Source organism: Aedes albopictus, chromosome 2 (assembly GCF_035046485.1).
Source record: "Aedes albopictus strain Foshan chromosome 2, AalbF5, whole genome shotgun sequence".
Taxonomy (NCBI): domain Eukaryota; kingdom Metazoa; phylum Arthropoda; class Insecta; order Diptera; family Culicidae; genus Aedes; species Aedes albopictus.
In genome coordinates this window covers 55,600,219-55,628,084 of record NC_085137.1, presented here as the reverse complement: position 1 = coordinate 55,628,084, position 27,866 = coordinate 55,600,219, and the positions used below count along the sequence as shown (strand labels likewise).

The 27,866-nt window shown below is 41.5% G+C and overlaps 2 protein-coding genes across 2 annotated transcripts in view; both read left to right on the top strand.

Annotated features, from left to right (window-relative positions):
* The window catches only part of LOC115265584 (calcitonin gene-related peptide type 1 receptor), a 352,478-nt gene that overhangs the window by 156,729 nt on the left and 167,883 nt on the right, over nucleotides 1-27,866 (top strand). The window contains exon 4 of the mRNA XM_062849706.1: nucleotides 25,572-25,771. The gene's annotated coding sequence lies outside the window, so the exon portion shown is untranslated. The remainder of the gene's footprint in view (nucleotides 1-25,571; nucleotides 25,772-27,866) is intronic.
* On the top strand, nucleotides 7,893-9,656 carry LOC134286079 (basic proline-rich protein-like; the record flags this gene model as incomplete). Its single annotated transcript, XM_062847647.1, has 1 exon — nucleotides 7,893-9,656. A coding segment is annotated over one exon (1,764 nt), but the record flags the coding sequence as incomplete, so codon positions are not given.

Sequence of the window (27,866 nt, the reverse complement as noted above, 5' to 3'; positions counted from 1 at the left end):
TCGAAAAGAAATTCCTTAGGGGATTCCTCCAGGATTACTCGTGGAATTCCGCCATAGATTTCTTTCGAAATTGTTGTAATTGTTTCCCTCGGGAATTTTTTTATGAATTTGCTCTGCCTTTTTCCCGGGATATTGTCATCAATTTCCCCTTGGATTCCAAGAGAGATTCTTTCCGGGATTCTCTCGACTATTCTTCTAGGATTCTGGAATTCCATTAGAAAGGTTTGCCAGGATTCTTTCATTGATTCCTTCTGGGATTCCTATAGCGCAGCGTTTATCAAACAATGGGTCGCGACCCACTGGTGGGTCGCAAGTATTCATTAACTTATGTCGAATGTTATTGCTAGTCATTTTCAAAATCCATTTCTAGAAGAGTTTTTTTCAGTTTCTCCTTAATACTATTCAAAATTTTGTATATTAAATCTTGTTTGGAGTATATTGAATATTGAAACTACTGTCTGCGTTCTAAAATCGATTCTAAATTTATGAACTTTCAATCAGAAGTTTTAAGATTAAGGTAAAATTGCAGATTTTACTTGTGTTCTGAATAAAAATGAGTTCAAGTTGTTGTTTTCAGTTAGCATTTTCTTACACACCAGGTTCAGTAGTCAAAATATCAAAAAAATTGGAAATACCAAAAATCAGCAAAAAAAAAATACCAAACATCGACAAGAAACCTTACCTTTGCGCAACTTTAGTAAAGCTAAACTTCTGTGAAATTTAGATAAATGTCGATAATGTGAGCTTAACCGGCACTACTGAAAAGTGATTTCAATAAACATGAAAATAAATAAAAGTGTGTATGAAGGAAACAATTTCAAGACGACTGATCTGACCATCCAGCAGTACCATAATTCTAAAAACTACTTAATGTTCATCCACTCGCTGTGAATATATCTTAATATTTTCAACCGATTTTTAATTTTAAAGTAGATTTTAAAGTTCTGCAGATGTATAAAAGCCAAACTGGTTAAGTATATTAAAAACTTGGAATCTTATCTCAACTTTTTCAGACTAAGGGTCGATTTCTTTATCCTAGCTTAAGCGTTAAACCAGGTTTAACTAAATGGGTAAGCCTGGCTTACCGGTAAAGCCAAGCTGAAGGAATCGGGCCTAAGAGTTAACTGAAGCTGCCAACTTGGGCACCTTTACCTTTCTTAGACATTTCCAAAAAACCAAACACTATAAATAAACAGAAAAAAAAAACATTTTTTTCAAGTTTGAAGGATACGTAACGTAAGTTTAAAACCTATGAAAATGATAAAAACCAAATTTGCAAAATAAATTACTTATTTTATGAATTTTCGTGCTAGTAAGTCGCCAAATTATTTGAAAATCAATAGTGGGTCGCAAGCTGAAAAAGTTTGTGAACCCCTACTATAGGGATTTCTACCGGGAATTCCTTCAGTGATATTTTCAGGTATTCTTTCAATAATTGTTTCCATGTTTCCTACATTGATATCTCCCGGGATTTATTAGATGATTTTCTCGTGTTTCATTTAAGAATTTCTCCCAAGATTTATTCAGGAAATCTTTCAGGCTCTGTACAAATTTCGAAAACTTTATATGGACAAAAGGCTTGCTGGGGCAAAAAGTATCGGAGATGGATGCCAAAAGTGAGTTTATGGACAGCGCCTTATAGGGTTTTTAGCATTTTTCCTGGGACTTCGTCAGCGATGCTTCCATAGGTTTCTTTAGATCTTTCTCCTACGATTCCTTCAGGGATTTCTCCAGGATCTCTGCAGAAAATCTCTCTGAAATTCCGTTAGGAATTATAATACTCTCGGGGTTCCTTCATTGATTCCTCCCGGAATATCTTCATGGATAGTTTCCGGCTTTCCATCAGTAATTCCAACTGGGATTGCCTTATTAATTTCTCCCGGAATTCTCTCACGAATTATTCTCAAGAGTGCATCAGGGGTTCCTCAAGGAATATTCCTTGCATTTTCCCGGGATTACTACAATAGTTCTTCCTTCTTGGTATTCCCTCGAGGATTCCCTCAATGATTTTTTCAGGGATTTCTCTTGGAATCCCTTCAGGAAATCCTCCATAATTATTTCAGAGATCTTTTCCGGAATTCTGTCTGGACTTTTTCGAGGATTTTCATTGGGACTCTTGAATTTTTTCTGGGATTGTTCAAAGATTTCATCCAGAGTCCCTTCGGGGATTTCACCCGTTTTTCCTTCAGAAATTCCTTCCAGGATTATTTTATTTATTCTTCCCGAATTCTTTTAGGGATTCTTTCCAAGTTTCTTTTAGTTATTCTTTTAAAGGTTCACGCGGGAAGCTTTTTAAGATTTCTCGCGAAATTCTTTTATTGATTGTTTTTTTTGATCCCGTGTTTTCTTTACCGTACTTTTTCGGGTATTCCCAAAGGTATTCCTCTCGAGAGTCATTTGTAGATTACCTCGAAGATTTCTCCTGGATTCTTTAAGAGATTCTTTCAGATTCTTCTCCCGGCCTTTTTAATTGATTCTTCCCGTCTTCCATTTAGGGATTTCTCCCGATATTTTTTTCAGAAATTCTTTTCAATTTCTTCAGGGATTTCCCTCTGGATTTCTTGAATCTCTTTCAGGGATTACTTCTGGGATTTTTCCATGGATTTGAACCGGCATTTTTCTAGGATTTCCTATGATTCCTACAAAAAAAAAAATCCGAAATACCTTCAGTGATTTCTCCTAAATTTGTCAAGAGATTTTTCCCGTTTTTTCCTCCATTTATTCTATTTGGATTTCGCTCGAAATTTTTCTGAGACCAAATTCCTCCAAATAATTTTCCTGGGATTCTACAACTAAAATACCGTGTCATTAATTGGCTTGGTAGCTTAGTTGGAAAAGCACTTGTCTAGCGAATAAGGGTCGTGAGTTCAAATCTCACCTGAGGATTTTTTCGGAATTTCACTAATAATATATCCATCTTTACATATGTATGTTGAGTTGATCAAAAAATCAATAAAAGTTGTGCTGAAATATAATTTGGGACAATTATTGTTTGTTGAGGACCTACATTGAAGATTTGTTGACATGTATTTGCTGAGTATCCTTGCGTGTACCGCCTCGGATCAGGCCGTTATTAGAAATAGTTTCTGATTTAAGCACTAAATCCAAAGCCCGAGAAATTCCGAAGCTAATAAAACTCTATCAACCATAGACGCAAGTTTGTCTTCGGTTACAAGCGTCCACAGTGCTTGAAATGTCATTTACATTCCATTCAATGTAATATTCTCGGCCAAACTATCCTTTCCCTATAATCACATTCCCATAAGTTCTGATTCGAACACAATTAAGACCACATCAATATGGCACATCTATGCGTTCAGTCGAACTTCCACTTCGTTCCGATTCGATTACGAACTATGTTTTTATTGGAAAACTTTTCCAACGTATTCTCAGCTCTCACATCCCGCATCCGTCGACAGTCAGTGTTTGTGCAACCGACAACCGTCGAACCCTGTCAAATGAATTAGATAGCCAGCTATAAGAGGTATAAAATTTCCCTGCTTCGCTCGAGAATGGAAGACTCATTTAGAGCAAGTTATACTTTGGATGCTATTTGTTGGCTGATCTTATTTATGGTCTTTTGTTCACCAAAGTAAGACTGATTACGCTCCTTTTCGTTTTGGAGGTCGGTGAGCTTTTGCTTGGTAATTGCAGAGAACCCCGCTTGCCATAAGCGCTTGCAGTTTCGTAAGATGAAAAACAAGTAATGAATTAAGACCTCTTAAAACCAGTTCTATTGTGGGAGGGTTCGGGAGTTTTCCTTCTTTGGAGCGCTATGGAAGGCAAGTCATACTGTTTCTTATGCTGCTGAATTTGGAAGACGATACTTTCGAGCGGGTAAACCAGTTTTGGTAGGGCAGTCAACCGGAAGTTACTGCGCACTAATTGCGACCCAATAAATCCCGATAAGTGGCGTCGAGCAATTTGAACTTCGACAAAGAAAATAAAATGAGATGGATTTGAAATTGGATGGCCGGAGCAAATAAACATTGTTGAAGCGTAGTTGATTTCCAGTATTTGATAAGGGTGGTGGTTCTTTGACACATATAGCCGATGCGGTAAACGTTTAGAAGCAGGCTGAGAAGCAGTTCCCAGTTGGTACGGTACGCCAAGAAGAAGAAGAAGGTCCGGTGTGCAGGATGAAGTGTAGCTATTTTCTTAGAACACTTCCAAAACTCAATCAAATCATCCTTTATGTAATTACCAATGCTGAAAACAACACGTCTGCTCCCTCATCAGCACATATTCTGCGTAATAAACACAATAAGCAGAAATATCCATTTGATCCAAGACATCAACATTGATTGTATAGTCTAGTCAGGATATCATCTTTTCTGACTTCAAGTGCAGCTACAGCACATATTCGATTCCAGACAATAACAAGGAAACAATCACGCTATAGCACAAGGACTCGATGATTTCTTTCTCATCAAAGCTCCTCACAGCCCTCGAACCCCCTACAATTTCAATCACAACTGCCCCGAGGAAAAAAAAACACTCATAAAATGGCACAACACCCCAGAACATATAAACATTAGGTTCAAGCAAATAATTCGAATCTCGTCCAACTCCATAGTGCTTCCTTGCCTTCGTCTCCATGAATTCGATCAGCACCACCGACGACGGACGACCGAATGGATCAGTCAGCTCACAGGAGGACGACTCTGGGTGGGAAAATCCTGCTGCGACATCCCACTGTTAGCCTCGGTTGATCCTTTCCGTAAATCATCATTAACATCAATTTCCATTGCATCTTTCATCACTCTGTGAAGCTGTGTGCCACGCCAGTCAGTAGTGGCATGGCGCCCTGGTTTATTGGTTCGCTCCAGTACACCGCACCGAAAGACGAGCGATGACGACGACGACGGTAAGGTAGCGATGCGATGGTAGAAACACTTTGACTGACTGACGACGACGACAATGCAATGGTAGCAGCTTCTTCCATTCGGTGGTATGGTTGATGTACGGATTCTAACGTACAGCAAATATTTATTCCACTGCTTCCCCTGGGTCATTCTCATCGGAGATGTTGCATCGTTTATAACAGTGCTGCTCAAAATTTAATGTTCAGAACATTTTCACAGCAATTTCACCAGAGATTTCTGTTTTGGCTCCTAATGAAATTAATCCAGGAATTCCTTTTGGAATGCCTCCTGAAACACCTTCGGGAATTTCTCCTGGGCTTCCTCTAGAAATTTCTCATTGGAAAGTTCTTGTTGAAAATCCTCCTGGAATTCCTTTTAGAATTTCCTCTGAAATTCCCTCTTAAATTCCTCCCGAAAATCCCTTTGGAATTCCCTCAGCAATTCCTCCTGGAATTTCACCGGGAATTTCTCAGGGAATTTCTTCTGTAATTCCTTCTTGAATTCCACCTGGAATTCCTTCTTGAATTCCTCCTGGAATTCCTTCTTGAATTCCTCCTGGAATTCCTTCTGGAATTACTCCTAAATCTTCTTCTGGAATTTCTCCCTGACACCCCTTTGTAATTCGTTTTAAAGTTCCTTTTTTAATTCCTTCTGGAATTTTTCCTGGCATTTCGTCGACGTTCCTCCTGAAATTCCCTCTGGAATTCTTCATGGAACTCCCTCTGGAATTCCGCTTGGAATTTTCTCTGTATTTCCTCCTTGAAACCCCTTTGCAATACCCCCTGCAATTCTCACAGGAATTTCTTCGGGGATTCCTCCTGGAATTCCTCCGGGAATTTCTCCGGGAGTTCCTCCGGGAATGCCTTCTGGAATTTCTTCTGGAAGTCTTTTTGCAATTCCTCGCGGAATTTCTCTGAAATTCCTCCTAAAAATCCTCCTGGAACTCCTCCAAGAATTCATCCTGGAATTCCTCCCTGAAGTTTCTCCTAGAATTTCTCATGGGATTCCTCCTGGAATTCCTCAATGGAATTCCTCCTGGAATTCCTCATGGAATTCCTCCTGGAATTCCTCATGGAATTCCTCCTGAAATTCCTCATGGAATTTCTCATGGAATTCCTCATGGAATTCCTCCTGGAATTCCTTCAGGAATTCCTCCTGGAATTCCTCCAGGAATTCCTTCAGGAATTCCCCCTGGAATTCCTCCAGGAATTCCCCCTGGAATTCCTCCAAGAATTCCCCCTGGAATTACTCCAGGAATACCCCCTGGAATTCCTTCAGGAATTTCCCCTGGAATTCCTCCAGGAATTTTACACGGACACGTTTAGTACTTCCAGTGAGCTATTCGCTCTTTGAAGGAAGCACGACACTAGACAACGTACTAGCATGCAACGCCCAGTGGCACAGCCGAAAACTTTTCCTGACAGCTGCGGCGGGAATCGAACCCGCGATATGTTCACGCGATATCCAACGGAGGGGAAAGAATAAAAGGCCGGTGAGTACGATCTACACCCTTTCACGGTATGTTTACAACTGATTCGCTACATTACATGGTGTCTTATATATAATCGACTCTACTCTATTGTAACAGTATATAATGCTCTGGTACTGTATTGTTGTTTTTATTTATATTCGGCTCTACCCTATTGATACTGTGTAAAGAGCCTTATAATCGTATTGTTGTATACAATGTTGTATAGAAACTGTGTTACAATAGTTCAATATGGAACAAAGGAATCAATACGAAGTAATAGAACAATAACAATATTGTCAACATTATTGGATTTATAATGATCATAAAGACAAGTAACGTTAAACGTGAGTTGTGAGACGAAGCTGTAGTCTAAGCTGGCAGCATAAGGCATACTAGTACGGTGCGTTTCACCCCGGTGTCTTACTGCTGGCCTCGACATTCCGCCCACCAAGTTGGTCACAATTTGTCCTTGGTCATAGTGACGATGAGAAGAAACTCTGGTGCAGTGCCGCCCACCCTGACTGGTTGATAGGGAAGATGTTGACTTTAGCGATGATGAGGTAGCAGTTGATCTGATGATGAATCCGTTGATGACTAGTATTAGAGATGGATAGATATGCAGCCCACCACGAGGCGATCAGTAATGATCGTAATGCGTTGCAACGATTCCCCCTGGAATTCCTCCAGGAATTCCCCCTGGAATTCCTCCAGGAATTCCCCCTGGAATTCCTCCAGGAATTCCCCCTGGAATTCCTCCAGGAATTCCCCCTGGAATTCCTCCAGGAATTCCCCCTGGAATTCCTCCAGGAATTCCCCCTGGAATTCCTCCAGGAATTCCCCCTGGAATTCCTCCAGAAATTTCCCCTGGAATTCCACCAGGAATTCCCCCTGGAATTCCTCCAGAAATTCCCCCTGGAAATCCTCCAGAAATTCCCCCTGGAAATCCTCCAGGAATTCCCCCTGGAATTCCTCCAGGAATTCCCCCTGGAATTCCTCCTGGAATTCCCCCTGGAATTCCTCCTGCAATTCCCCCTGGAATTACTCCAGGAATACCCCCTGGAATTCCTCCAGGAATACCCCCTGGAATTCCTCCAGGAATACCCCCTGGAATTCCTCCAGGAATACCCCCTGGAATTCCTCCAGGAATACCCCCTGGAATTCCTCCAGGAATACCCCCTGGAATTCCGCCAGGAATTCCCCCTGGAATTCCTGTAGGAATTCCCCCTGGAATTCCGCCAGGAATTCCCCCTGGAATTCCTGCAGGAATTTCCCCTGGAATTCCTCCAGGAATTCCCCCTGGAATTCCTCCAGGAATTCCCCCTGGAATTCCTCCAGGAATTCCCCCTGGAATTCCTCCAGGAATTCCCCCTGGAATTCCTCCAGGAATTCCCCCTGGAATTCCTCCAGGAATTCCCCCTGGAATTCCTCCAGGAATTCCCCCTGGAATTCCTCCAGGAATTCCCCCTGGAATTCCTCCAGGAATTCCCCCTGGAATTCCTCCAGGAATTCCCCCTGGAATTCCTCCAGGAATTCCCCCTGGAATTCCTCCAGGAATTCCTCCTGGAATTCCTCCAGGAATTCCCCCTGGAATTCCTCCAGGAATTCCTCCTGGAATTCCTCCAGGAATTCCCCCTGGAATTCCTCCAGGAATTCCTCCAGGAATTCCTCCTGGAATTCCTCCAGGAATTCCTCCTGGAATTCCTCCAGGAATTCCTCCTGGAATTCCTCCAGGAATTCCTCCTGGAATTCCTCCAGGAATTCCTCCTGGAATTCCTCCAGGAATTCCTCCTGGAATTCCTCCAGGAATTCCTCCTGGAATTCCTCCAGGAATTCCTCCTGGAATTCCTCCAGGAATTCCTCCTGGAATTCCTCCAGGAATTCCTCCTGGAATTCCTCCAGGAATTCCTCCTGGAATTCCTCCAGGAATTCCTCCTGGAATTCCTCCAGGAATTCCTCCTGGAATTCCTCCAGGAATTCCTCCTGGAATTCCTCCAGGAATTCCTCCTGGAATTCCTCTAGGAATTCCTCCTGGAATTCCTCCAGGAATTCCTCCTGGAATTCCTCCAGGAATTCCTCCTGGAATTCCTCCAGGAATTCCTCCTGGAATTCCTCCAGGAATTCCTCCTGGAATTCCTCCAGGAATTCCTCCTGGAATTCCTCCAGGAATTCCTCCTGGAATTCCTCCAGGAATTCCTCCTGGAATTCCTCCAGGAATTCCTCCTGGAATTCCTCCAGGAATTCCTCCTGGAATTCCTCCAGGAATTCCTCCAGGAATTCCTCCAGGAATTCCTCCAGGAATTTCTCCTGGAATTCCTCCAGGAATTCCTCCTGGAATTCCTCCAGGAATTCCTCCTGGAATTCCTCCAGGAATTCCTCCTGGAATTCCTCCAGGAATTCCTCCTGGAATTCCTCCAGGAATTCCTCCTGGAATTCCTCCAGGAATTCCTCCTGGAATTCCTCCAGGAATTCCTCCTGGAATTCCTCCAGGAATTCCTCCTGGAATTCCTCCAGGAATTCCTCCTGGAATTCCTCCAGGAATTCCTCCTGGAATTCCTCCAGGAATTCCTCCTGGAATTCCTCCAGGAATTCCTCCTGGAATTCCTCCAGGAATTCCTCCTGGAATTCCTCCAGGAATTCCTCCTGGAATTCCTCCAGGAATTCCTCCTGGAATTCCTCCAGGAATTCCTCCTGGAATTCCTCCAGGAATTCCTCCTGGAATTCCTCCAGGAATTCCTCCTGGAATTCCTCCAGGAATTCCTCCTGGAATTCCTCCAGGAATTCCTCCTGGAATTCCTCCAGGAATTCCTCCTGGAATTCCTCCAGGAATTCCTCCTGGAATTCCTCCAGGAATTCCTCCTGGAATTCCTCCAGGAATTCCTCCTGGAATTCCTCCAGGAATTCCTCCTGGAATTCCTCCAGGAATTCCTCCTGGAATTCCTCCAGGAATTCCTCCTGGAATTCCTCCAGGAATTCCTCCTGGAATTCCTCCAGGAATTCCTCCTGGAATTCCTCCTGGAATTCCTCCAGGAATTCCTCCTGGAATTCCTCCAGGAATTCCTCCTGGAATTCCTCCAGGAATTCCTCCTGGAATTCCTCCAGGAATTCCTCCTGGAATTCCTCCAGGAATTCCTCCTGGAATTCCTCCAGGAATTCCTCCTGGAATTCCTCCAGGAATTCCTCCTGGAATTCCTCCAGGAATTCCTCCTGGAATTCCTCCAGGAATTCCTCCTGGAATTCCTCCAGGAATTCCTCCTGGAATTCCTCCAGGAATTCCTCCTGGAATTCCTCCAGGAATTCCTCCAGGAATTCTTCCAGGAATTCCTCCAGGAATTTCTCCTGGAATTCCTCCAGGAATTCCTCCTGGAATTCCTCCAGGAATTCCTCCTGGAATTCCTCCAGGAATTCCTCCTGGAATTCCTCCAGGAATTCCTCCTGGAATTCCTCCAGGAATTCCTCCTGGAATTCCTCCAGGAATTCCTCCTGGAATTCCTCCAGGAATTCCTCCTGGAATTCCTCCAGGAATTCCTCCTGGAATTCCTCCAGGAATTCCTCCTGGAATTCCTCCAGGAATTCCTCCTGGAATTCCTCCAGGAATTCCTCCTGGAATTCCTCCAGGAATTCCTCCTGGAATTCCTCCAGGAATTCCTCCTGGAATTCCTCCAGGAATTCCTCCTGGAATTCCTCCAGGAATTCCTCCTGGAATTCCTCCAGGAATTCCTCCTGGAATTCCTCCAGGAATTCCTCCTGGAATTCCTCCAGGAATTCCTCCTGGAATTCCTCCAGGAATTCCTCCTGGAATTCCTCCAGGAATTCCTCCTGGAATTCCTCCAGGAATTCCTCCTGGAATTCCTCCTGGAATTCCTCCAGGAATTCCTCCTGGAATTCCTCCAGGAATTCCTCCTGGAATTCCTCCAGGAATTCCTCCTGGAATTCCTCCAGGAATTCCTCCTGGAATTCCTCCAGGAATTCCTCCTGGAATTCCTCCAGGAATTCCTCCTGGAATTCCTCCAGGAATTCCTCCTGGAATTCCTCCAGGAATTCCTCCTGGAATTCCTCCAGGAATTCCTCCTGGAATTCCTCCAGGAATTCCTCCTGGAATTCCTCCAGGAATTCCTCCTGGAATTCCTCCAGGAATTCCTCCTGGAATTTCTCCAGGAATTCCTCCTGGAATTCCTCCAGGAATTCCTCCTGGAATTCCTCCAGGAATTCCTCCTGGAATTCCTCCAGGAATTCCTCCTGGAATTCCTCCAGGAATTCCTCCTGGAATTCCTCCAGGAATTCCTCCTGGAATTCCTCCAGGAATTCCTCCTGGAATTCCTCCAGGAATTCCTCCTGGAATTCCTCCAGGAATTCCTCCTGGAATTCCTCCAGGAATTCCTCCTGGAATTCCTCCAGGAATTCCTCCTGGAATTCCTCCAGGAATTCCTCCTGGAATTCCTCCAGGAATTCCTCCTGGAATTCCTCCAGGAATTCCTCCTGGAATTCCTCCAGGAATTCCTCCTGGAATTCCTCCAGGAATTCCTCCTGGAATTCCTCCAGGAATTCCTCCTGGAATTCCTCCAGGAATTCCTCCTGGAATTCCTCCAGGAATTCCTCCTGGAATTCCTCCAGGAATTCCTCCTGGAATTCCTCCAGGAATTCCTCCTGGAATTCCTCCAGGAATTCCTCCTGGAATTCCTCCAGGAATTCCTCCTGGAATTCCTCCAGGAATTCCTCCTGGAATTCCTCCAGGAATTCCTCCTGGAATTCCTCCAGGAATTCCTCCTGGAATTCCTCCAGGAATTCCTCCTGGAATTCCTCCAGGAATTCCTCCTGGAATTCCTCCAGGAATTCCTCCTGGAATTCCTCCAGGAATTCCTCCTGGAATTCCTCCAGGAATTCCTCCTGGAATTCCTCCAGGAATTCCTCCTGGAATTCCTCCAGGAATTCCTCCTGGAATTCCTCCAGGAATTCCTCCTGGAATTCCTCCAGGAATTCCTCCTGGAATTCCTCCAGGAATTCCTCCTGGAATTCCTCCAGGAATTCCTCCTGGAATTCCTCCAGGAATTCCTCCTGGAATTCCTCCAGGAATTCCTCCTGGAATTCCTCCAGGAATTCCTCCTGGAATTCCTCCAGGAATTCCTCCTGGAATTCCTCCAGGAATTCCTCCTGGAATTCCTCCAGGAATTCCTCCTGGAATTCCTCCAGGAATTCCTCCTGGAATTCCTCCAGGAATTCCTCCTGGAATTCCTCCAGGAATTCCTCCTGGAATTCCTCCAGGAATTCCTCCTGGAATTCCTCCAGGAATTCCTCCTGGAATTCCTCCAGGAATTCCTCCTGGAATTCCTCCAGGAATTCCTCCTGGAATTCCTCCAGGAATTCCTCCTGGAATTCCTCCAGGAATTCCTCCTGGAATTCCTCCAGGAATTCCTCCTGGAATTCCTCCAGGAATTCCTCCTGGAATTCCTCCAGGAATTCCTCCAGGAATTCCTCCTGGAATTCCTCCAGGAATTCCTCCTGGAATTCCTCCAGGAATTCCTCCTGGAATTCCTCCAGGAATTCCTCCTGGAATTCCTCCAGGAATTCCTCCTGGAATTCCTCCAGGAATTCCTCCTGGAATTCCTCCAGGAATTCCTCCTGGAATTCCTCCAGGAATTCCTCCTGGAATTCCTCCAGGAATTCCTCCTGGAATTCCTCCAGGAATTCCTCCTGGAATTCCTCCAGGAATTCCTCCTGGAATTCCTCCAGGAATTCCTCCTGGAATTCCTCCAGGAATTCCTCCTGGAATTCCTCCAGGAATTCCTCCTGGAATTCCTCCAGGAATTCCTCCTGGAATTCCTCCAGGAATTCCTCCTGGAATTCCTCCAGGAATTCCTCCTGGAATTCCTCCAGGAATTCCTCCTGGAATTCCTCCAGGAATTCCTCCTGGAATTCCTCCAGGAATTCCTCCTGGAATTCCTCCAGGAATTCTTCCTGGAATTCCTCCAGGAATTCCTCCTGGAATTCCTCCAGGAATTCCTCCTGGAATTCCTCCAGGAATTCCTCCTGGAATTCCTCCAGGAATTCCTCCTGGAATTCCTCCAGGAATTCCTCCTGGAATTCCTCCAGGAATTCCTCCTGGAATTCCTCCAGGAATTCCTCCTGGAATTCCTCCAGGAATTCCTCCTGGAATTCCTCCAGGAATTCCTCCTGGAATTCCTCCAGGAATTCCTCCTGGAATTCCTCCAGGAATTCCTCCTGGAATTCCTCCAGGAATTCCTCCAGGAATTCCTCCTGGAATTCCTCCAGGAATTCCTCCTGCAATTCCTCCAGGAATTCCTCCTGCAATTCCTCCAGGAATTCCTCCTGCAATTCCTCCAGGAATTCCTCCTGGAATCCCTCCAGGAATTCCTCCTGGAATCCCTCCAGGAATTCCTCCTGGAATCCCTCCAGGATTTCCTCCTGGAATTCCTGGAAGAATTCCTCCTGGAATTCCTCCAGGCATTCCTCCTGGAATTCCTCCAGGAATTCCTCCTGGAATTCCTCTAGGAATTCCTCCGTAATTCCTCCTGGAAAACCTCCTGGGATTCCTCCTGGAATTCCTCGCGGGATTCCTCCTGGAATTCCTCCTGGAATTACTCCTGGAATTCCTCCCGGAATTCTTCCTGGAATTCCTCCTGAAATTCATCCAGGAATTCCTTCTGTAATTCATCCAGGAATTCCTCCTGGAATTCATCCAGAAATTCCTCCTGGAATTCATCCAGGAATTCTTCCTGGAATTAATCCAGGAATTCCTCCTGGAATTCCTCTTGAAATTTCTACTCCACTTCCTCCAGGAATTCCCCCTGGAATTCTTCCAGGAATTCCCCCTGAAATTCCCCCAGGAATTTCTCCTGGAATTCCTCCTGGAATTTCTCTTAGAATTCCTCCTGGAATTCCTCCTAGGATTTCTCCTGGAATTCCCTTCGGAATTCCTCCAAGAATTCCTGGTGGAAATCCTCCTGGAATTCCTCTTGGAATTCATCCTAGAATTGCTCCTGGAATACCTCCTGGAATTTCTCCTAGAATTCCTCCTGGAATTCCTCCTGGAATTCTTTTTGAAATTTTTACTCGAATTCCTCCTCGAATTCCAGAAGAAGTTCATGGACGAATTCTAGGTAGAATTTCAGGAAAGTAACAAGAGGAATTCCAGGACGAATTCCAAGAGGAATTTTGGGAGAAATTTCTGTAGAAATTTCAGGAGGAATTCCAGGAGGAATTTCAGGAGGAATTTTAGGAGGAATTCTAGGAGGAATTCTAGAAGGATAAGAATCCAGGAGGAATTCCATAATGAATGCCAGGAGGATGGACGAATTCCAGGGGCAATGCCAGGGGGAATTCCAGGAGGAATTCTAGGAGGAATTACAGAAGAATTTTTTGATGAACATAATACTGTAGCCTTCCTAGGAGGAATTCCAGGATGAATTGTAGGAGAAATTTCAGGAGGAATTCCAGGAGAAACTCCAGGAGGAATTTCAGGAGAAAATCTAAGAGAAACTTCAGGAGAATTTCCAGGAGGAATTTCAGATGTTATTCCAGGAGCAATTCCAGGAGGAATTCCAGGAGAAACTCCAGCGGGAATTTCAGGAGAAACTACAATAGAAACTTAAGGAGAAACTCCGGGAGAATCTCCAGGAGAATCTTAAGTAGAATCTCCAGGAGAAGCTCCAGGAGAAACTCCAGAAGAAATTTCAGGAGGAATTCCAGGAGTTACTCCAGGAGGAATTCTATAGAAATTGCAGGATGAATTCCAAGAGAAAGTCCAGGAGGAATTCCAGGAGAAACTCCTGGAGAAACTTCAGGAGAAATTCCAGGAGGAATTTCAGGAGAAACTCCTGGAGAAATCCCAGGATGAATTCTGGGAGAAAGCCCAGGAGGAATTCCAGGAGAAATTCTAGGAAGAATTCCAGGAGGAATTCCTGGAGGAATTCCAGGAGGAATTCCTGGAGGAATTCCAGGAGGAGTTTTAGGAGGAATTCCAGCAGGGATTCTAGGAGGAATTCCAGGAGAAACTCCAAGAGGAATTCAAGAGAAACTCCAGGATATGCTCCAGGAGAATTTTCAGGAGAAATTCCAGGAGAAATTCTAGGAGGAATTCCAGGAGAAATTCTAGGAGGAATTCCAGGGGAAATTCTAGGAGGAATTCCAGGAAAAAAACCAGGACGAAGTCCTCTTGGAATTCCTCCTGAAATTTCTCCTAGAAAGGCTCCTGGAATACTCTTGGGATTTTTTCTTGAAATCCTGCTGAAATTCCTTATGAAATTTCTTCTGGAATTTCTCCTGCATCTTTCAAAGGTATTCTCTAACGGTTCTTCAAAGAATAACACCAGAACTTCCTTTCGGAATTGCTTGAGTATGTGTACACTTTATTTCTGCCTGCTCTGTAGAAAGAAGAAACGAAGAAAGGTAGCAGCTGAATAGAGCTCGTTTTTCCACAATTCAAGAACACCGAAAAGGTGGTTTTTGGCGGAGGCAGTGGTGTTGGTGGTAGCACTTGTCGGAGCAGTTAGTGAGGGGTTGTTCTTGTACGCGCTGGAATGAATCACGAACCAAAGTTGCACACCATGTATTTGCACACTATGCTGACGAACGGACGAAAGATGCGAACTTTGGCCACCAGCGCCAGCGTTTGCACTTTTCATGATTGAGAGTTATTTGGAGAAAGTGGGGCACACATTTCCATTCACGTGGAACGCAATCCGTCTTCTTCCGGAATGGTTTGATTTTGCGTTCGAGGTTGGCGTAAATACTTCTGCATGAATGGGTTGTCCTCAATTCTTTTGCATCTCTTTTGAATAATGTACAGAAGGGTAATTTAGCATAATAGTGTAAAGGTTTTTCTTCCATTTTTGCCGGTGTTGTTACTGTGTTGAATTGGCTACTTCTCTATTGATGTCTTCAGAACGTCGGCTTAAGTGGCGCGTTTTTCTTCAAGGAAAATTTGTTCCGACAATCTCTAGAAATTTGAAAATTAAGGTTATTAAAACAAAGTCGTCTTAAATATTTCAATATGTTACGCTGTCAAATACTACTGTATGCATCAATTAAATATTCACATGTTAGACATTCAATGTAATGCAATTTGCTCTTTTGAAAGCAGCATTTACACCAGCAAAATTCAATCACCCAATCATAGATTCAAAACGTGATTGAAACACACACTTCATCCACTTTATTCCTTTATCTCATCAAGCCACCGAAACCAATTCCCAGCTTTTGATGATGGCCCTAATTGAGTTGAACGCAATCAATCGCGGATCCAAATTGCAAAAAGCGAGCTTTGAAACGCAGGAGAAAAAAATAAGCCACTTAAGCCCGATTTCCATCATTTTGAAGAACAGACAGCAAAACCAACGGCGCGCCGAGGCGTCGACCCAGCTGATTTTCACGTTTTCCCTAAATCGAGAAAATTGGAATCCACTTCACGGAGCCATTGTCTACGCGGAATAGCCATCTCCGTCTGGAACTTTTTTAGGGATCAGTCAGGTCCCGCACAACTGGTGGTGGTGGTGGTTGTAAATAATTGAGTTACAGAAAGAGCTTAAGCTCTACTTTCGATGCCAGTTGGTGAACGGGTAAGGCCACCACCGGTAATATTATGGAAAGTTAAGTGTATGATCGAAAGCCCCACTCAATAGGGAAGTAAACTGTCTGCGAAGAAAGAAGGTTTCTGTTTAGGGCGGTCAAAGTTAAGCTTGACATAATAACAGTTTGAGTATTATTAGCGGTTCTAGTTCATTCATGGTGGATTTTTTTCCTGTATTAGTTCTATTTAAACCCAAAAACATTTTTTGGCTTAGTTTTTTCAGGTATCGCTTCTGAAATTCCTTCTGGAATTCCTCTGGAATTCTTCTTCGAATTTCTTCTAAAATTCATCCTTGAATTCTTTCTGGAATTTTTTTTGGAATTCATCCTGGAATTCCTTCCGGAATTGCCCCTGGAATTCTTTCGAATTATTAATTAATAAGAAGAAATGAAATAAGGATTATACGCAACTAAATATGTAATAGTTTTCATAGGTAAATTGCTCAACACGGTTAAACATATCTAAACATATGTGAACAAATTTGTTTATGACTACTGTAATCAACATCCTTACTAACTTTCATTAAACTGTCTTTAAAGACGTGCTAGAATTTTTGAAGCATAATTAATAAATGTTCTTTATGAACTTAAACAGTATTTTTTTTTTTTTGATGGTAGTTTTCTGCAGCAGTCAGTTCAAAGCAGCGCACAGTGGCTGATTTCGCCATTTTAGCGGGCTTAATTAATAACTTTTCAACTATGACGTTTAGCGTCATGGTGTCTTCGAAAAAGTTTTTCACTATCACATGGAGCTTCTTTTGAACTATTGTGGAAATTGATCAATCCCCCTAAAAGTTAGATAGAGAATTTATTTTATGAAATTTTCAAGATACAAGGTTGCCGACTTCACAAAAGTTGTAGAAAATGTTGTTTGGAGCAACTTAGTCGAAGACGCTAAGTTTGTAACTCCGTTACTTTTCAAGATACGTTACGTTTTCTATCGTCAGACCCTTGAAAAGGGTTTTTTCGCAATAACTTTCTAATAACTGATTCTACATTTTTCTCATGTTCTACAAAGTTGTAGATAATGGTAAAATACATAATTTTGCCGAACATGACATCCCACTAATTTTAAAAATAAGATAGTTATAATGGTTTTTATAGTTTTTTGGGCCATATTTCAAGCATATGTAACTTAGCTATAGGCAATTATATGCAAATTTCCTTTTACGCATGTGAAAGTACAAGTAATTGTCTCTCTTAGAAAACCAAAATCATCGAACTGTAAGAGACTGTAAGATGGTTTTTGTATGTAAACTTACAACCATTTATGGAACTTTTATATGGGATTTATTTATATCTTCAACATATTTATTTGACAGAGTGTCAGCCTGCATTTTTGTAGAACATGAGAAAAATGTAGAATCAGTTATTAGAAAGTTATTGCGAAAAAAAAACCTTTTCAAGGGTCTGACGATAGAAAACGTAACGTACCTTGAAAAGTAACGGAGTTACATACTTTGTGTCTTCGACAAAGTTGCTCCAAACAACATTTTCTACAACTTTTGTGAAGACGCCAACCTTGTTTCTTGAAAATTTCAAAAAATAAATTTTCTATCTCACTTTTAGAGGGATTGATCAATTTCCACAATAGTTCAAAAGAAGCTCCTTGTGATAGTGAAAAACTTTTTCGAAGACACCATGATGCTAAACGTTATAGTTAAAAAGTTAATAATTAAGCGCGCTAAAACGACGAAATCAGCCACAGTGCAGCGTCGACATGCCCTGGTTCGTCGTTTTTCGTTAATTTGCTTCGGAATTCAGTTTCGTTGGCGAGGTTTGACCATTTGAGAGCCGGAGGCCAGTGCAGCTGAATTCGATTCGGAGAGGTCATTTGCGTGTGCCGAAGGCAGGGAGAGATGAATTCAGTGTGCGATAGTTATGCATCAGAAGAGCCACGTTGGCGCGCTTGGTTTTGTTTTTATCAGTTTGTGTTTCGTTCGAAGGGAGTCCAAGATAGCTAGCGTTGGAGAGTTGGATGGAAGCACATAAATCGGTGAGCTCGTTTCGTGCTATAGTTTTAATGCGATTCAAATAATGTTCAATGTAGAATAACATGAAATAGTAAGATAATATTACTGTGATAGTTGTAGATGATGTTTTTGTATTATTTGAATTATACTTTGTGTAGTCCGTTACTTCAGGTAATTGCATTAACTCCTAATTTGTTTTGAGAATAAAGACTGAGCGACCATCTGACGTGGATGATCGATTGTTTGTTTCACGCATGAAGCGAATAATAGCGCGGCAGTCTGCATGGAATAATTCAAAATCGAAAGGTTATAAAGGAAATTTGATCTAACGATACCTTCCCAAGTACGTCCATGTTAAGCTAAGCGTTGCTGTGCAGAATGGACTTAAGGTTTCTGCTTCCTGGTAACGTGAGGATGCGCGATGGGATTTTTGGTTTTGCTTGTTTTCACGTGGAGAAGTAGTCGATTGTGCGCGGCGGTTTGTGTACATTGACCCATTTACAGGTCACTTCACCAACCATAGGTGACTCCTAGACCTGACAATATACCCTACCCTACTAACGAAAACTTCTTCCTGAGATAAACGTGGGGATGCAGCATTTCTCGGTCTCTATAACAACGTTTGGCTTACTAACAGTCCTTCCAATCCTCGATGACCGTAAGGATGTGGCCGGTGCCGTTTTTGACCTTGCTATAGTTGAGAGTTCTCCAACCATGTACATTGAGAATTGCAAGCTTATCCCAAGCCCTATTTATTGGTTCTTTGTGCAATTTCGATTACTCTGGTCAAACACGGAGTAGCAACTACAAATTGTGTGGCTATCTATGCTCATGCATTTTTTCAATATATATGTTATTTTTGTAGGGACTGCTGCTATAACTCAGTCAATTTCAAACCGATTGACTTGAATTTTTGAACATGACTAATACTGTAGGTATTTAATCAGGTCTAAAAAATTAAGTCAATCTGTTCAAAATCGCAGTAAGTGCAGTAAGCAGTAAGTGCCCAAAATAGGTCCCCCTGCCTAAATGGTCCCAGACCCTACTTAACCTTTCAAGACGCGCGCCATCAAGCAACCAAAACTGCACCGCGCTCGCGCTGTATATGACGAGCGAGGTTTTTTGGCAGTGTTGTACTTTTTACAACAGCGCGCGTCCTGGAGGGTTAAAACAGCTCCTGAAATGAACTACACTAAATCCTTTTTTTACGCGATAGATGCGTCCGCGCAAAAAAAGATCGCGTAAAAAAAGTTCGCGTAACTTCGTGAAATCGCGTAAAAAAATCAAAGGAAAATCTTTTTTTACGCGATTTGCCCTCCGCAAATAACCAAAATCGCGTAAAAAAAGTCGCGTAACTTCGAGAAAATCGCGTAAAAAAAATCGTGCAAAATAAAATTGCGTAAAAAAAGTCGTGTAAAAAAGGATTTAGTGTACTGGGCTCTTATTCGAATAAGTGTAATCAGTTTCGTACCTTTTAAGAGTGGATAACTGACACGAAATACGCGATGGTGAACTAGTTAGTTCTAGGCTTATCGACTAGGTGGTGCTAGTGAATCCCAAAAATACTAGCTGCTGTATCTCAAAAATCAGACCACATAGCAGAATATCGTCTTCGACAAAGTTGATCAGGACATCAGAAGCTATCCGATAGAGATCCGCTTGGTGGCGCTAGTGAGACCTTATATCCTAATATCCTAAAATCTTGAGAAACAGACTACATAGAATAATTTCGTCGTCGGCATAGTTGATGGACATAACAAGCTATCCGATAGTGAGCTAGTTGGTTCTAGGTTTATCCGCTTGGTGGCGCAACATATATAAATAAAATAATAAATACAGTAGAAAAACCGAACGTTGTATTGTAACAGTACTCTTTAGAACCATATTGTCACAATAGACACCACTGTAAAAATAAAAAATACAAAAACAATAGGATGTAATGTAGGCACCATACAGTGAATTGTAAATAAGGTTTATACAATATATTATACAGGTTGTTAAGTATCGTAACAATACAAAAAAATATTTTTCTCCAGATATATAATTTTGCAAAACCATACATTTTATTGTAAATGTATTGTTCGAAATACTGATACGTGGGCTTTAATATACCGTACATTGTATGGTACATGTATAGTTTCAAACAATAAAATGTACCGTAAATATATTGTTTTTAATTGTTATTTTCACTACTTTCTATACATTTGATCAAATGGTTTAGGAATCGTTCTCTTTTTCTATGTTGTATTATTTTACATTACATAAACCATATAATGTTATATTATCTCGTCATGTTCCTTCTGTTAATGGCATTTCTAGCCAAACTAATCTAAACTCGTCTTAGTCTGAGTAGTCTCTGATTGCATTAACAGTTGAAGCTTAGGCTCCCATGTCCCACCAGCCAGATAACTGGGTTTTGCAAACTAAGCATTATTTGTGGCAACACTTTGAGCGGCATGATGGAACTATGCCGAGCGCACTAAATGTTATCAGACCACTAATGTAGTTGCATGAAGTGGGTGACGAGATACATAAGTATCATTACAGCGTGCTTAACCGTTATTGCAATATTGAGGCTCCAGTTTGACTGAACTCTGAAATACATACATAACAACTCATAAGAAAACTGACAAGTTCGATTCAACTATAAGTAAGGTTAAAAAGCGAACCCGCAGACGAACTTATATCAGAAGTCGTTTCAGTGTCCAGTCCAGTCCATATGTTGAAAATGGCTCTACGTCAAAGATAAATCGGATTTAATTCGGTTGTGGTACAAGGCAAGTTCACATGAGAGAAGGGGAGAAAACTCCCCTAAATGCAAATACAGAAATAATAGTGTTGAACTCATCTACTGATTTACGGTAACCTGACCTGTTTACCCCTTTTTTAAACATTTTATTGACTTTAAATAGATGTTTCAGCTTATTCACTTTTTTCTCTTTCCTTTCCTTTGCAACAAAAAAGTCACGAACATCAACAAAACAAAGCACGGAAAATCTAAAACTGAATAAATAATTAAAAATGCAAGGAAAAAGATTGCTTCGGAATAGTGAATGGTTCAAACGTAAGAAAAACAGTATAATATATTGTTACATAAATATCGGATGTAAATGTATAGTAGCTACAATGTGCACAGCTTTTAGCGAACCATTTCATTTCAATACACTTTATTGTAGCTGGTACACTGTATTGTACAGGAATGGTTTTCACCAAATACCCTATGGTTAGTTTTTATCCGGGTAGTGAGTTCTAAAAATTCTTCCTTGTCAACCAGTGATCGTAGAGAATGTTGAATAAGATGTTATAGTGGAGGCGATATGCGTACAGTTTGCATGCGCCTAAATGGAGTCATGCACGCATATGGCCTCCACTTTATCATCTTTGTTTTATTCTTCAATCACTTAACCTAATTTACAGCTCTACTGTCCACTAGGGCACTGCGTAAGCAATTCCAATTGGAAGCTGTACATACACTTTGTCCTGCAACTAAATGTATTCTATTCTAATTGTACTACATCGAACTGGTTGCTACTTTCACTTTCTACCCTATCATGGTAGAATGATGAGCACGAGGATTTTGATGTGTGGCTGTTGGTTGTTCCTGTTTCCAGTCCGATTGGGGGCAGGGCTGAAAAATTCATTTCGTCCTATCTAAATTCAATCACTTACAGCTCATTTTAGAAGCTGAACCTGATAATATGGTATATAAAAAACTTGTGCGGCTAGACCAGTTCTGCAAGAAAGTCACGGAAAAACCGCTATTTTTCGAATATTTAAGGTAAATGTCACGGACTACCTTCGAAAAATGCAAATGATATTCACCGTGAATATCATTTGGCATTTTTTTAAAGTAGTCCGTGACATTTACCTTAAATATTCGAAAAATAGTGGTTTTTCCGTGACTTTCTTGCAGAACTGGTCTAGCCGCACAAGTTTTTCATATACCACAATCTCAGGTTCAGCTTCTAAAATGAGCTGTAGGTGATTGAATTTAGATATGACAAAATGAAATTTTCAGCACTGATTGGGGGTCCATTACGGGTTGCTGTTCGCCGATGTCCAAGTATCCGGGTTCATTTGAGCCATGGGCTCAGAAGAGGGTCAGTGTCAGCTGCTCTCCGGGGGAATGAGCAACTGACGAAAGGGCCGGGGCTGGGATCGAACCCATGACCATCTGCTTATGAAGCAAACGTGTAGCCACTACGCGACGGGCCCGGGTTATATATTATTGGTTGTCTGGGATAGCTGAGATATATCTCAAGAATCAGACTACATAGAACGGAGGCGAATGACTTTTTGTTAAAACCTCTTTAATAAATAAATAATAATAATAAGACTACATAGAAGAAAAGTTGATCAGGACATCAACAATTATCCGATAGTGAACTAGTTAGTTCTAGGTTTATCGACTATTTGGCGCTAGTGAATCCCAATACTTCTTCCTAGTCCATGCTGTATCTCGAGAATCAGTATACATATATGAATTTCGTCTTCGGTAAAGTTGATCAGGACATCAAGAGCTAGCCGTTAGTGAACTAGTTGATTCTAGATTTATCCGCTTGGTGGTAGTAAGGACTGTATCGGAAATTAACTATAAACGTTCACAATTGCCTAAAAAATAAACTGCTCGAAATAGACATAACTTCAAAAAATAATCATTTTACTTGGACTTTTATCTCAAAGAATGCACATATGTTTTTAAAATTTTGGACACCTAAAAATTTGAAATTGCGAAAACTGTGAGAAAATATTCTATTTTTTCTCTGATTTTTACGCAAATATATTCTTTTCCAGAATGCTCATGATATAGGAAAATTATTTTTAACAAGAAAAATTCCCTCCGCAGTTTAGGGCAATTCTTAAGATTGAAAATTTCGAGGAACTCTTTTTTGTGCGTCTTCAAAGAACGATTACGCAAATAAAAAATACATGAAGTAGAAAATTTGCAATTTTTTTAATTGGGTATGTATTTCAATCTATTGAAGAGGTAGTTTAACCAAAGAACGGATTTTTATAACCTCTGAGGAATTTTATAACCTCTGAAGATATTTAAAACAGAGCGTCAAAGTTCGATCAAAAAGTAGGTATTTTTAGGGATAGACCATATTCTAAATGTTGGAGGTTTTTCTATCCAAAATAAGAATTTTTAAAATCGGTATTGAGTGATATGTTATGTGTACATACCTGCTAGTAATAATCATTATTTTCCAGATTTTTCCCCGTACAAACTTTTTTCGCCACAAATTATTGAAACGTTAAAAAAGATAAAAAATGCAGTTTAAACAGATTGTTATTTTGTGTGGTATACTCATTGAACCATATTTTCAGTAATACTAAACATTTTCTAAATTTCTTGATGCTGTTCTATATTTAACTATATAGTGAAGATTTCACAGAAGAACCGGAATTAAAAGATCAACCATGCTTCGAAATAGAGCATTTTGAACGTTTATAGTTAATTTCCGATACAGTCCTTAGTGAGTCTTAAAAATTCATAGCTGCTTTATCTCGAGAACCAGACTACATAGACTAATTTCTTCTTCGGCAAAGTTGATCAGGACATCAACAGCTATCCGATATGGAACTAGTTGATTCTAGATAATTTAAAGAATATCGCACCAATAACACAAAGTGACATGATGTCAGTTTTTGTTCTTGTCGAAATAGGGTATCGCGCTACTTGGGCGGTGACTTCTATATTCGTCTGTTTGCCATTATAACTCAGTCAATTTTGAACCAATTGACTTGGAATGTTGTTCACGGGTAGATACTATACCTATCTCACTGCATTCCAAAAATTGTGTCAATTGGTTCAAATTTGACTGAGTTATAGTGGCAAACAGACGAATATAGAAGCCACCGCCCAAGTGGCGCGATTCCCTATTTGAAAATTTCTAAATAAGAACAAATTCAGCTGTTCTGCACATACGCCCATAGTTAGTGAAATGCCATGTGCCCCTTTCTGAGCTGGGGAAACGAAGAACCTCACGCTCTTGTTGCCATCATACTCACAACAGTGAACCGCAGATGAGTGGTAAACATCGCCTCCTGTGCATTCTAAGGTAATAGGTTCGATGCTGGATGTTGGCATTTTTATTTTCCAAGAAAAAGGTCGACAAATCTTGTCTACTATTGTTTTGGTCTTGTAATATCTTAACGAGCTATTATCGAGTACTTATCCATACTAGAGTTTGATAATATTTCTGATGTTTACCTTATCTCAATCAAACCAATATCAGTTTTTGCTCTTCAGTAATTCAATTATTAATAACTGAATGTGTTATTCGTTAGATTTTCTCACCTACTCGAGGAATCATATTTAAGTAATACATATATTGGCATGGATCCGTATACTGATCCGTTGATAGTGCTTCTAGGTATCTGCTGGAATTATTTAACACTTTCCGGTGTCTACCAGGGTGTACTGTACATGATGGGTGTGATAATTGTTGGTGAACAATGTAACCGAGTGAAATTACGTTCGAAAATGGAAACCTCGCTAGAAATTACGCGCCTGGATATTACTAAATTACACTAGTTTACAAAATAAAACGAAAGTCGTGAACTTCTGTCAACGACCAAAATTTATGAAGTCACAATTGATTTCGAAACCGTGCTTCAAAAAATTTTAAGTAGAGCAGTTTTTGAGTTCTAGCTCAATATCGAGGTTCACAACTTTTAAAAATATGGAATTTACTAAAATTCAAATATCTTGCGTTTTGTTCGACCAAATCTTTTTCCATAAATTAAAAGCTGAATACAATACCATTCGATCATCTGAATGCTGGTTTTGCGTCAGATTGATGAAATTCAAGATATTGACGAGTTTAAGGGACGATCTCCTTAAATTTTAGCCAAATTTCCGAAAATATATGAAGAAATGTATTTTGTTCAATAAGAAAAAAAAACTAAAAATTCTTTCTTAACGTTTACTTGACATATCATATGTAGGCGAGTTACAGTACAAAAAATTCAGCTCAATCAGAGCATTGATTACAGAGAATGAGATGTGTGAAGTGAGCGACGTTGCTTAAAAGTAGAACAAAAATGAATTTCGATTCATCAACCTTGTATGGAAAGTCGAAAAAAATTCCGCTCTACTGTATTTTTTTCCTCCGCGTTTTCGAACTCAGGGCATGATTCTACACCAAAAATGATCATCAGCTTACCGAGTTCAAAAATGCTGTAAACTAGTGTTGTGTGCTGTGTTAGAATACTTCAAGTGTAGCACCCTACACATCTCTTATTTGTTGATTTTTTGGCTGCATTCGGGCTTTTATAAATGTTCACATCGATTGCTCTCTGCGAATCAACTTTTTAATAGAGTAGTCGAGACATTAACCATAATCGTGCATTAGTGTCGTTATTATCCAGACATGCATGATGAGCGTACACTATGACAGCGTGGTGAGCGTCAGCTAATGCACGAAGAAAGTTAACTTGACTTTACTTTGAAGTCTGAACTAACACAACAACAGAAGAGCTCTATGCTCCCTCTAGACATGACACCCATCACCTCCCACGGGTTACCGGTTTTCACCTAAGCAAAATCAATGACTTATTTTTACATTTGACATGCATCGTTCGTCAGTGACCGTTATTCAACACCCCTTTTTTGCGCCACTTCTCCATCTGCATCGTGTATTGATTTGATCTCTTTTCGCTCTTTTTTACTTTCAGATGTGACAGCTCGTGATTGAATCAATTTGGTGTTTTTGTACAGTTCATTGCCAAACTACACACCCCCTCTGGAAGCCATACAGTCAGCCTAAATACCCATACGGCTAGTGAATTCAGATGGATTTTGTCACATAGGAGCAGATAGCATCAGCTTCATGCTGCCTATCATCCGCATGAGAGAAGCTGCTGCGTCAACTCTGGTAGGTGTGTAAACGGAATAATACGTCAATTATAAATATACCTTTCGTTGGGTCGGCAAATCGGCCACACGATCGTTAATGTATGTATGTATGTTTGTTTATTCGTAACGGTAACCTATTAGTACAATACTTTATCTTAGGTCAAGGAATCTGATTTAAGGAAAATTACATGTAGGAAAGAATAAAGCCACTACGTACAAAACAAAAAAAAAACAACTAAACAAATGAAGTAATGGAATTTTAAGCAGGACTATACTGAACAAAATACTAAACAAGATTTCTAACTAATGCTTTAAAAGTGGCTAATGTTGGTTTCAGCTTGGCATCATTAGGTAAGCCGTTCCAGCAGGTGAGTCCGTAAACCAGTATACTCTTCCCGCTCGAGGTTGTATGCCTTGGGATGATGAAACCGCGAGCTCTCTGCATCTGTCCTCGCTGTAGATGATGTTGGATATAGCTAGGTAGTTCTCCATAGTATGCTTGCCTCATGAAGCAGCAAATTCTCAGTCGATAGTTTGATGGCAGGTCGACACCAAGAATGGAGCTTCGCAAAGTTTCAGTTGATTCACGCCGCCGGAGACCATATACAAAACGTACGGCAGATTTGAAGCAGCGATGCAGTCGTTCCTTGAGTGCCGCTGAGAGTCCCGGATAGTACACGACATCCGCGTATGTGAAGATAGGCATTACAACTGCCTGAACCAATTTACGTCGTGTCTGCATGGAGAGCACAGAGGCAAACCTACGAAAAGTGCGAAGGACATTGAACACTTTAAGAATAACATCATTCACTTGTTGCGACCACGAGAGGTTATGGTCAAGTTTGAGGCCTAGATTCGTGACTTCGTTGGACAACGGTACAATTTGCCCACCGAATGTTATGTCGATTTGCGGTACAACAACACCCGCCTTGCTAAAGACGATTGCCTGCGTCTTCTTCGGGTTAGGCGCCAGGCAGTTGGCATCTGCCCATGTGACTATAGCCTCAAGGTCCGTATTGATGGCTCGTACCAGTCTGTCGATTTCAGATACAGGGCCTGATATGTAGACTTGGAGGTCATCCGCGTAAAGATGATAGTGGCATTTTAGTGACGAGGGCAAGCTATTGATATATAGGCTGAAAAGCAGCGCACTGAGGCATGATCCCTGGGGAGTACCGTCGAGGACGTCCAGCTCATCAGACACAACATTTCCCAGGCGAACAGACTGCTTCCTATGTTCAAGAAACGATGCCACCAGGTCGCACGCTGTTTGGGAGAAGAAGAATTCGTTCTGCAGCTTGGTTCGAAGAAGTCGGTGGTTCACGCAGTTGAAGGCTAGAGAAAAATCTACAAGGACCATAACGGTGCAGTTATCATCATCCATATTTGAGTAGACGTCATGCACAATCTTAGCAAGTGCGGTGGTTGTACTATGTCCTTTCCGATATCCAGATTGGAGAGATGCTAGCAGAGGTACGTGAGTGCTGTCGAGGAAATCGGTGACTTGACATAGCAATACCTTTTCAAACACCTTCGATATCGCTGGCAAAACACTGATTGGTCGGTTGGATTGGACTGCTTGGGGATGGGGGTGATAATCGCCTTTTTCCAGTTTAATGGGAAGGATTTCGTATCAATTATCGAGTTGAACAAATGCGACAAATGTGGGAGGATAAATGGAGAGAGTAATTTGATAAAGGAAATCGGAATCTGATCTGGGCCAGTTGCGTTTGTTTGGATCTCGTGCATCTTCCTGCAAATTTCGTCGCTGTTTGTATGACGGAAGTTGAACTCAGCTATGTCGGGGCCATCCGTCGTACGAATACGAGTTGTTGTAGGTGTTGTGGTTGGAGTAGGACGTTGAAGTTGTCGATGACCGTTGCAAAAGAAGTGGTTCAAATCGCCAGCATCGGTTCCCTCGGTAGGTGGACTCTTTTTTGCATTATTGTGTATTCCCTCTCTCTGAAGGTTACACCATAGTTTCTTCGCTGGCAGATTGTGATCAAAATGTTGTTCGGCATAACGCTTCTTTGCAGCGAATATGAGGGAGCTGGCCCTGTCCCGCTTTTGGATGTAATCTTGCCATTGATTGTTCCCTCTGACTCTGTTAGGAT